The 11,559-nt window shown below is 38.6% G+C and overlaps 1 protein-coding gene across 4 annotated transcripts in view; it reads right to left on the reverse strand.

The window, feature by feature from the left end:
* Positions 1 to 11,559, reverse strand: part of pde5ab (phosphodiesterase 5A, cGMP-specific, b) — a 167,801-nt gene that overhangs the window by 62,666 nt on the left and 93,576 nt on the right. For all 4 annotated transcript variants that reach the window (XR_007262654.1, XM_048600064.1, XM_048600054.1 and 1 more), the window contains exon 4: positions 3,497 to 3,568. Coding sequence is in view for 3 of the 4 variants with exons in the window: in XM_048600064.1 (XP_048456021.1) it covers positions 3,497 to 3,568 (72 nt within the window). In the remaining variant the exon portion in view is untranslated. The remainder of the gene's footprint in view (positions 1 to 3,496; positions 3,569 to 11,559) is intronic.

The raw sequence follows: 11,559 nt of genomic DNA on the forward strand, positions 1-11,559 counted from the left end.
TAATTTCCAACTCTCAATCTTTCCTGTTGTATAGCTTCAGAAGTAGTCAAGGTTAATACTCAGACCATAGCAGAATCAATTTACTGAAAAAGTTTCAACAGAAGAATAAAGCACAATTGTTATCTTGACAATGCTATACATTCTAAATAATTGTCAACATGTTGAATAATCCGTATCAATGAGGTGATTTGGCAGCTTCCTAACAGGATCAAAGCTCAAATGGACTTCTTGAAATGGATTAGATGTTTTCTATCACAGACAACACTACTCTTACAATTGCTTTATATCTATAACAACACAATTTAAATTTCAAAAAGATATTTATTTTCCAAATTATAACCAAATATTTGAATTTATATTACCACTAAGCATCAGAAGGCATTCTCAATAAAATCCAATGAGTAATTCATTAGAAACATCATCTAGAAAAGAGTTAATTGATACTCTCGAGGCCCAGCTGACCAGAACAAATGTTAAAAAGCCGAATGGCAACGAGGCTTTCAATTTCATTGTCATAGTTCAAGTTTCATCCACCCTTCTTGGAGTTTTTGACCTCAAATAAAGCTGCAGGTTGGAGACAGATTTGCAGTCAGAATCAGATTTATGAGATGCTAACCTACTCTGCATAACTCTAGCCCGCTTCTTTTTATCAAAACTTCCCTCAAGAGTGTTTGGATCCCATATAAGAACATAAGAACTAAGAGCAGGAGTAGGCAATTCAGCCCCTTGAGCTTGCTCTGCCATTTAATTATGATCATGGCTGATCTTATCTCGGCCTCAACCACACTTTTCCACTGCTTGCCATAACTTTTTAAACTGTTAATATAAAAATCTCCTCCTTAAATTTATTCACTGTAATGAATTCCACAGATTCACTAGCCTTTGAGAGAATTAATTCCACCTCATCTCTGCCATCCCTTATCCTAAACCTGTGATCTGTCATTGCAGTGATTGCCTTACAAAGGGAAACATCCAATCTATATCTACTTTGTCAATCCCATTTAGCATCTTATGTACCTCAATGAAGTCACCTCTTATTCTTCTAAACTCTATTGAGTATAGGGCTAAAGAATTCCATCTCTCCTCATAAGACAAGCCTTTCATTTCTGGAATTAATCTATATTCCTATTAGAGAGATATTTACGCAGCCGAATGTTAATTGCAACAATAATAATCTTGCATTTATATAGCACAGTACCATATCTCAAGAATGTCTTAATATATTTCAAATATTAGGTATGATTTGCATGCGGATCTAATTAAGAATAATTGCATTATTCTGTTTTTCACTTTGTTGATTGAGTCAAGTATGTTGGTTAGAATATCAATGCATGCTTCTATAATTCAGTGTGCCCAATGCAAATTGGAACTTGCAGAAGGTCAATTTCAAGCAAGTTGTGCTCCCTTTGCCCTCTATCTTTTCTAAGAAAGCACAGTGGAGGAGTGGTTAGCCCTGCTGCCTCACAGTGCCAGGGACGTGGGTTTGATTCCACCCTTGGACGACTATCCATATGGAGTTTGCACATTCTTCCCATGTTTGTGTGGGTTTTCTCCAGGGGCTTGGTTTCCTCCCACAGTCCAAGGATGTGCAGGTTAGGTGGATTGGCCATGCTAAATTGCCCCATAAAGTTCAGGGATGCACAGGATAAGTAGGTTAGCCATGAGAAATGCAGGGTTACAGGGATAAGGCAGGACGGGTGGTGGGATACTCTTCGGAGAGGTGTTGTGGAATTGCTTCCACGCTGTAGGAATTCTATGATTAACAAACTTTGCCCTCAAAATTAACGTGGTAGAAAACTTCCTGCTCTTTTTTGAATTATACAAGGGATCTGTAATACCCATCTGAATCAGTAAAACAAGTAAACACCTCACTCATCGCATCTATATACAACTCAAAATAACTGGGAACCGGGCCAAAGTTCAACAGTTCTTCCAAAAATTGGCAGGTTACAAAGGACTAAATAGTCTTTTTCTGCACTGTAATATTTCACGATTCTACCATTCACAAGGATGCATTTACTCAACCACTGGCTTATATTCTATGCTGAATTATTGGAACTCAAAAATATTACCTATTGCCCACTTGAGAAAATACATTAGGTGCTTATCACCATAATGGAACTCTATCTCAGTACATTCCAATATATTCAATTGTGGAGGGTTAAGTGGAAAACAAATGGAGAAGAAGGAGAGAGACAAAGTAAACCCAAGGTTGTAGCAGCTCAACGAACTCTGAAAATTTACATTTGTGTACCCAGGAATTATACAGTTAATACATAACCCAAACAACTGGGACTTCGCTGGCAAGTAGTATTTCAATTCTGTACAATTAAATTTGAGTGTAGATTACTGCTGTAATCTATTTTATTTGTTGCAAAAATGAAGATACAAAACACGGAGGCACTTTAACATAAAGCCGGTATTTACAGGCCTAATGCAACAATGAGAAATGCAGTGGAAGACCAATATAATGTAAACCAATGTATAACCAATTCATTTTTAGTGCCGGGATCTCATGGCTACCAAAATAAATCCCATATTGGTTAGTGAAAGTGCAACAAATTCAGGACTTCTTCTATCCTCTGACACAAACTGTAATCACACCTCTATTATATAGGTACTTAGAAGTACACATCATTTGACTTGATTATTTTCTTGATTGTTACTGCACTAAATTTCTCACAATTGTCTTGTAATGATGACTGAAATAGTACCACACTGTTGTACCAACTCCCTACCCTCTTGTCAAAATGATTGTCCAACTGCAGCATTTAGTGTCAAAGCTCATTTTACTATAAAATGAAAGTTCTAACTATTATTTATACATCTCACCTCACAGATAGTATCATCTCCCCCATAGTGAACTAGGGGTGTAATAACTGAAGAGGTGATTCTGGGAAGATGCACTCATCAATGAAACAATGAATTGTCTATTTATAACAGTAAATTGTTTAAAGATAAGTTCAGTGATAGATTAATAGGATGGATTCTATAGCAATATCATGCATCAGCTGAAAAGAGGTTAAGACGATTTAAACATTAATTGACTGTTTGTAAAGTTCTGCTGGAACATAGTCTGACTATAACACAGTTTCATTTCTTGGACGCCAGCCTCTGCATTACATCATACTTCCACTGTAATAGATTAGACACATCATAAAAGTTAAACTGCTTTTAAAATAAATCCTTCTTTCTTCCTTTTAAATGAGCTTTGCATATATTTGCTTTCATTTATTTCATTTGTGTTACATAGAAATATAAAGAAACCTTACTGATTTACCCAAAAAATCCTCCATGGATCCAGCATGTAATAAGTGATCCTATTATGCTGTTCATTCAAGGGACTTGGCACAATATTGCTGGAATATATCTATAATTTAGAAATAAGTCATCTGGCCTAGTCTCTTTGTATAGTAATTCCTTATCATTCAAACAGATCAAAGGTTACTTTTCAACAGAATGAGTAATCAGACTTAAATTGTTGCATTTATTTTACCTTCTCATCTTTTTTGGTGAATGCTCCATTTGTTCCACATTTTTTGTTGATTGCTTGAGCGACACCAACAACCTAGTAAGACAAAATAATTAAACAGATGCTAGACTTAGCTATATGTGCAATGACTCTAAAGAAAATTTATATCATTGCATTGGAATCTAAATGAATAAAGTAAATGGAATAGTTAACAAAGCCCAACACAGTTGCTGAAAATATATTGATTTCTCTTATTCCTAATTATTCATTGCATTTCATTTGGATTGTAACACAATTTGTCCATCTGCAATTAAGAAAAAAGAAACCAATGAAATCCAACTGACTGAAGGTGGAATTTCCCCATTCATTTTAAAAATGTAGGGGCGAGCATGTTAGGTGGCAGCCCATCCAATCAGACACAACCAATCATCAACCAATCAGACACAACCAATCACCAACCAATCAGCTGATGAAGAGCTTCAAGCAAACTTTGGTGAGTTTCTTGGCAAATCACAGGCCTCAGAACTGGTGTCCAGGACGCCAGAAGCCACAAGCCAATCAGAGACCAGCAACCTCTGGATTCTAGATCAAAGTCTACTCCTTGAGGGATCCAGCTGAAAGAAGGCGAATTACTTTTACACTGTTCTCGCAAGGTTGCGGGGGGTGGGGGAGTGGTCTCATAGGGAGCAGGGTAAAGGGGTCACACACAAAGGCAGAGAGTGGCTTTCAGAGACCATCCATCTTCCCCTCCCCACATCCATGCCTCCGACTGCCCCCAGTTTGGACAAGTAGATCCCTCCCAAAAACAGTTATTAGTTTAGAGATAGTAAGAACTGCTGATGCTGGAGTCAGAGATAACATAGTGTGGAGTTGGAGGAACACAGCAGGCCAGGCAGCATCAGAGGAGCACGGAAGTTGATGTTTCAGTGAGGAAGGGTCCTGACCCGAAACGTCAACTTTCCTGCTCCTCTGATGCTGCCTGGACTGCTGTGTTCCTCCAGCTCCACACTGTGTGATCAGTAATAAGGTTACTCTGATTTCACAGTCATTAAACTAACCGACATTCTCGCTGTTTGAGGAGATACATGATCAGGAAGGTAGTGATTTGAGCCCCTTAACTGATCCCTTAGGACATTAATTGGTGCTGCGTCAATAAAGTACCTTCTCACTTATAACTTAATAAAGTGCTGAGAAGCAACAGAGTTTCTCTCCAGAGTCATAGAGGCGTAGAGTCATACAGCACAGAAACCGACTCTTTGGTCCAACTAGTCCTTGCCAAACATAATCCCCAGCTGAACTAGTCCCAACTGCTGGCTCCTGGCCCATATCCCTCCAAACCTTTCATATTCATGTACTTTTCCAAATGTCTTTTAAAGGTTGTAATTGTACCCACATCCACCACATCCTCAGGAAGTACATTTCACATGCCAACCACCCTTTGTCTAAAAAATTTGCTCCTCGTCTTTTTAAAATATTTCTCCTCTCATTTAAAAATGTGCCACTAGTCTTGAAAACACCATCCTAGGTAAAAGACAACTACCATTAACTCTATTGATATCCTTCATTATTTTATGAACTTCAATAAGTTCGTCTCTCAACCTCCTACGCTCCAGTGACAAAAGTCCCAGCCTATCCAGTTTTTCCTTATAACTTAAGCCTTCCATTCCCGGCAACATCCTGATAAATTTCTTCTGAACCCTCTCCAGCTTAATAATATCCTTCCTATAACTGGAAAACCAGAACTGGACACAGTATTCCAGAAGAGGCCTCACCAATACAACCTGTACAACCTCAACATGACTTCCCAACTCCTATTCTCCTATACTCAAAGGACTTGCTCAAATATTTTCCCTTCTCACTGCCTCTCCCTCCATCTCCAGGGCGGAGAAAATTGTCCCCTAAGTTTAATTTCCCATTAAAAATTATTTCCTGAATCTTTTGCTGGACGTTCAATTGAATCCAACCAATTTGAATATATAAGTCTGGAAAAACAATAAGCCAGTGTAATCAGAGTTTGCAGGAAGTAGTATATCAGATTTTTAAATAAACTGTTTCTTTTTGCTTTTGGTTTTCTGAAGCTGGATAAACTAAGACAACGAGACATATTTTCTGATTGACCTTCTATCAAGCATTAGTGGGGTGAAATGTTCTTAGGATGTCCCAACTGTTACTACACTCACCAAACATGATGTTATTTATATTGCTCCACACATTGACTTTGCTTTATGATCTCTGTGACATTTGTGATTAGTCAGCAGGGAGGTATTGATGGGTCAGCACCAGCATCCACGGAGAAGATTGTTGAGTGCAAAAGATTGATGAAGATGATACACGCCCCTTTTCACAACAGTAGCTGCCTTTTTTGGGCAAGTTTTTAAAAGGTCCCAAGTGAATGGATTAATGAACGGAGGAGTAGATGAGTGGGTGAATGGGCAGCAAAAGGTTCCATGACGGAATCTTGAAGAAATTGAGCAAAATTATGCTGTGGCCTGATTTATCCCTTACTCAAGATTACAAACAACGGAACTATCCAGTAATTTTCAATTGCTGGTTGAGGCTTTTACTCCGAGCAACTACATTTCTTAAAAGAAATCACTGGATGTGAAATGCTTTTGGATTTCTTGGATTTGGAAAGATGTTATATAAATACAAATCTTTAAAGTAGGTGTGGTCAGAAACAATTTTTAGCGTGGATGATGGCCTCACTTGTCACTTCAAAGCGATATTCAAGCAGGGAAGTGCTGAAGCAAATCTGGAGGGTGCTGGACTAAGCTGGTACAGCAGATGATTGGTGTTACTGACAGAATTAGCCTAATGGAGTATGTTCCTGTAAGCTCCTGATGGAATAACTCTGGTCCTGTAAGACTCCTGACTTGGAACCTGTGTGCTTATTTCCTTCCGATTGCTACCAGGCAAGTTAATATCACGTCTTCCTGTCAATTGCATTTGAAGATACTGTTAGTTTTCCATAAATTCAGCCAAACCTGACTGCACTTCTTATTGGATTTCCTTCATTACAAAAATCAAAATTAAGGAAGAATTTCCTTCTCAATTTTATGAACATACTGGGGCACCAGGCACAATGTCTTCTCACCAACTAAGTCAAAAGAGAAAAGAAACAGAACAAAATAGAGATTTGACATTTTTCATGCTTCTTTGCACGTTAAATGTTCCTCTGTAAAATACACATCAAAACACATAGCTTCCTACACCTATTGGGAGTATTTTCACAAGCAAATGTGAGGTGGTTTTGGGTTGTGTATGGTTAGTTAAATGTTCTAAAAAGTGATGTCTGATAAAATTGAGAACTGTTTTCAGGCAATTTATTATATATTAATACAAAATACATGGTAATCATAGCGAAACCTAACTCTGATCTTATAGCACATAAACAGAAGTTGCTGGAAAAGCTCAGCAGGTCTGGCAGCATCAGTGAAGAAAAAAATCAGAGTTAATGTTTCAGGTTGAGTGACCCTTCCTCAGATCTTATAGCTAGAGTAGATGAGAATTCTGCTTTTTGTGTACATATCCAAGTGCTTTTAAGGCTCTTTTTCATTCCAGGGAGCAGTATATTGTAGTCCAGTGGCCTGGTATAGTAGTGATCTATTCTTCTAGAATGTTCTAATTCCATCCATATTGTGCTATTTATGTTCAGTGATGTGCTCCTCCATAACAACATCAGCAAGGTTACTCCAGGGTCCTGAAGTCCTCACACAATAGGTCCTAAAACCATCCACGACATAAATAAGTAACCAATCTGTTTTGATGAGTGTTGGTTAAGGAATAATTATTAAGCCACATATATTTATTCTCCATAATAGGATACAGATTTCGATAATAACTTATAACTAATTGCTCTTACCTAATCAATTCACTTTTTTTCAAAGTAGGTGAAGAGGGATTTCAATCAAATGATAATATATCTTTGGCAGAATTAATCAATTGCAAGTGGAAACAGGCGCTTGAATTCTGAAGCACATCAGTCTCTCTATTGTATGATACTGTGCACAAAACATTGTGAGCCAATATTCTTTATAGAAATCTTTCTTCTGTACAAATGTTTTTACACTCTCCGATGTGAAAACACACTCTAGTCTGAGCACTAATTATCAGTAACAGGAACTCACATTAATTCAGAAATATATTACAAGAACTATAGACCAGTGAGCCTGACTTCAGTGGTGGGTAAGTTGTTGGAGGGGATTCTGAGGGACGAGATTTACATGCATTTGGAAAGACAAGGACTGATTAGGGATAGTAAACATGGCTTTATGTGTAGGAAATCGTGTCTCACTAAATTGATTTTTTTGAAGTAGCGAGAAAAGAAGATTGATGAGGGCAGAGCAGTAGACTTCAGCAAAGTGTTCAATAAGGTTTTGCATAGACTGGTTAGCTAGGTTAGATTACACGGAATCCAGGGAGAGCTAGCCAATTGGATACAAAATTATCTTTAAGGTAGGAGACAGAGGGTAGAAGTGGATGGTTGCTTTTCAGACTGGTGGCTGTGACCAGTAGTGTGCCTCAAGGATCACTGCTGGGTCCATTGCTTTTTGTCATTTATATAAATGATTTGGGAGGTGATGGCCTAGTGGTATTATTACTGGACTATTAATCCAGAGACCCAGATAATGTTCTGGGGACCTGGGTTCAAATTCCACCATGGCAGATGGTGGAATCTGAATTCAATAAAACATCTGGAATTGAGAATCTAATGATGACCATGAATCCATTGCCAATTGTTGGAAAAACCCATCTGATTCATTAATGTCCTTTAGGGAAGGAAACTGTCATCTTACCTGGTCTGGCCTAGGTGTGACTGCAAACCCACAGCAATGTGGTTGACTCTGAACTGCCCTCTGAGCAATTAGGGATGGGCAATAAATGCTGCCCAGCCAGCGATGCCCTCATCCCGTTAATAAATAAAAAAAATATATAGGAGGTATGGTTAGTAGTGGACAGTGAAGATGATGATTTCAGAGTACAATGGTACCTTAATCAGATGAACAAATGGCCGAGCTGTTTTAATTGAAGTTTAATTTAGATAAAAGTGAGGAGTTGCATTTTGGTAAAGCAACCAGGGCAAGACTTAAACAGTTAATGCCAGAGCCCTGGGGAGAGTTGCTGAACAAAAAGATCTCAGGGTGTAGGTGCATAGTTCCTTGAAAATGGAGGCACAGGTAAACAGGGTGGTGAAGAAGGTGTTTAGCATACTTGCCTTTATTGATCAGTGCATTGAGTATAGGAGATAGGATATCATGTCATAGCTGTACAGGACATTGATGAGGCCACTTTTGGATAATGTGTTCAGTTCTGGTCTCCCTGCTATAGGAAGGATGTTGCTAAACTTGAAAGGGTTCAGAAAAGATTTACAAAGTTGTTGTTGAGATGGGAGGGTTTGAGCTGTGGGGACAGGCTAAATAAGCTGGGGCTTTTTTCCCTGGAGTGTCAGAAGCTGAGGGGTGACCTTATAGAGGTTTATAAAATCATGAGGGGCACGGATAGGGTGAATAGTCAAGACCTTTTTCCCAGGGTAGAGGAGTCCAAAACTAGAGGTCATAGGTTTAAGATGAGAGGGGAAAGATTTAAAAGGGATCTGAAAGGCGACATTTTCATGCCAAGGGTGGTGCATGTATGGAACGAGCTGTGAGAGGAGCTGGTGGAGGCGGGTATAGTTATGACATCTAAAAGGCATCTGGATGGGTACATGAGGGTCTAGAGGGACAGGGCCAAATGCTGGCAAATGGGACTCAATCAGTTTAGGATATCTGGTCATCATGGACGAGTTGAACCAAAGGGTCTGTTTCCATGTTGTATAATTCTATGACTCTATGAGTTACTATTTGGAAATGCTATTGACTGAACATTGCAGTAAAATGCTGCAAAGATCTTTGGCTTTGCATTAATTTTAATGTGCCCCCTGAGTAGAGATAGATTCAAAGATCTTTGTACAACAATCTCATTTTATTTAACTTGTACTGTTATAAGCAAGAAAATTCTATCAGCAGGTTATTAATGATTTTTAAAATAAATAGAAAATGTACAGTATCAAACAAAACTAAGTTTTCAATGAAATGTGTCTCATCTTACATGAATGTATGCCAACATATTGAATTATTAATGCTTTCTCCTGAGTTGTAGTTATCTAGATTTGAAGAAGAGGCTACTAACTTATCTTTTCAAATAGCAAGGTATTGGCGTAGATTTTCAACTGCATCACCTACCTAACAATCTGGGAGAGATCATTGTCTGGCTCTTACATAACCAATCCAATTCAGATTGAATTGATGTCACAGGCATGGTGAATGAGCAGGGCCTGGTCTGAGATTGGGCAGGGGCAGAAATGTTTTGCATGTGTTGGAATTTACAGTGGGCGGGAAATGGGAGGCTGGTCAGGACAGCATTGGAGTAATTGAAATTGACGGAGGCCTGGCTGAGAGTGTCCATGGCAGATCACCTAGGCTGAGCAGATTTAGGTGATGTTACAGAGATGGAAGGAGGCAGCAATCTTAGTGGGGAAGATGTTGGGTTTGGAGTTAACTTCAGCTCAAGTTGGAGACCAAAGTTGAACAAAGTATGCAATTATTCAAATATGGTAGAATAATGGTTCTACTACTGGATTTGTAATTCAATAGTCCGGGCTATTAATCTGGAAGTGGTTTAAAATCTCACTGCTGTAATATACAAATTTGCTAATTTAAATACATCTTGAATAAAGAGCTTGCACCATTAATAGTCGTCATGAAGTTATATTTTTATAAAAGTTCAACTGCTTTGCTACTGTCTTTTAGGGGAGAAAATTTGACGTCAATGGTTGGTTTGGCCTTTTAACTGTGGCTCCAGACCCAAAACAATGTGGCTCACTCTTAAGTGCCTTTTGAAATGCTTAAGAAAGACACTCAATTTTATCAAACCACTACTTTATATATCGAGCCTAGGGTTTAGATTCAGTCTTGACAAATGAGTCCACTTGACCAAGTGTTCATGTTATCCATCACCATAAACATATACTCCCTCTACCATTAGTGCAATCTAATTGTAATGTGCACTACCTACAAAATTTACTGAAACAACACTCCAAGGCTATTTTTTGATGGCACATCCCAACCCATTACTTCTAACAAGTAGAGGGACAATGGCAATGCAATCATTCAAACACCACCAGCAGCAACTTCCACTCTAAGTCACAAACTAAAGAAACCTGGAAATATATTACTGTTCCTTCCTAATCACTGGGACAAAATCTGGAACTCTCTACCTATTAGCACTCTGTACTGCAGTGATTCAAGAAGGTGGCCTTTCTAGTGATGCTCATAACTTGTCAGGGAATTAAATAAAAACAGTCTGATGTAACCTGAGACAGTGGCTGGGGCTTGGAATTGGAATGAGGAGTATTGTGTTTGTTGGGCAGCTAAATACAATGGCTTTTGCCTTCTCCTTAAAGTGAAACAAAATGAAATTGCAGCCCCTCCCTAACTAAATTTCAGATAAGCAGTCTCATAATGCCCAAGGCATGAAGACAGTAATGAGCTAGAGTTTAGTGCCATCAGTATAGACAATGCAACATCCTCAGATGTATGTGACTAGGGCAGCATATGGGAGCTGAGGGTGGGATTTGAAAGGGAGCATAACCAAGCCAAAAAGCATGGACTCATTTAATATTGGGCCAAGGAAGGAAGGTTGGAAGTCAGCAGTTCAACAACAAGGGTCAAGAGATTAGAAGATAGTCTCACAGACAAGATCAGCTCAGAGACAGCGCAACGGTTGGTAGGAGAGACACTAAAGAAACATGTAAGATCAGGTTTAGAGCAGGGTTATGATCCCAGCTGATGTTAACATGGGACAAGTCAGATCCCATGGTAAAACATGGCTTGAAAGAGCCTAACTTTGTTATTTTTTAACCATGGAGATCAGTTACAGAACACATCATAAGAGTCTGCAATTGTGCTTTAAAGGATAAAATGTTTATCAAACAAGAAATAAAAGCAATAGCTAAAAAGGTTGGAAAGATATCAGTACAAAAAACAGGAAAAGGATTCAAACTCATACTGTGATAACAAGGTGTAGAGCTGGATGAACACAGCAGGCCA

The sequence above is a fragment of the Rhincodon typus genome, chromosome 1 (genome assembly GCF_021869965.1).
Source record: "Rhincodon typus isolate 14 chromosome 1, sRhiTyp1.1, whole genome shotgun sequence".
NCBI classification, from domain to species: Eukaryota; Metazoa; Chordata; class Chondrichthyes; order Orectolobiformes; family Rhincodontidae; genus Rhincodon; species Rhincodon typus.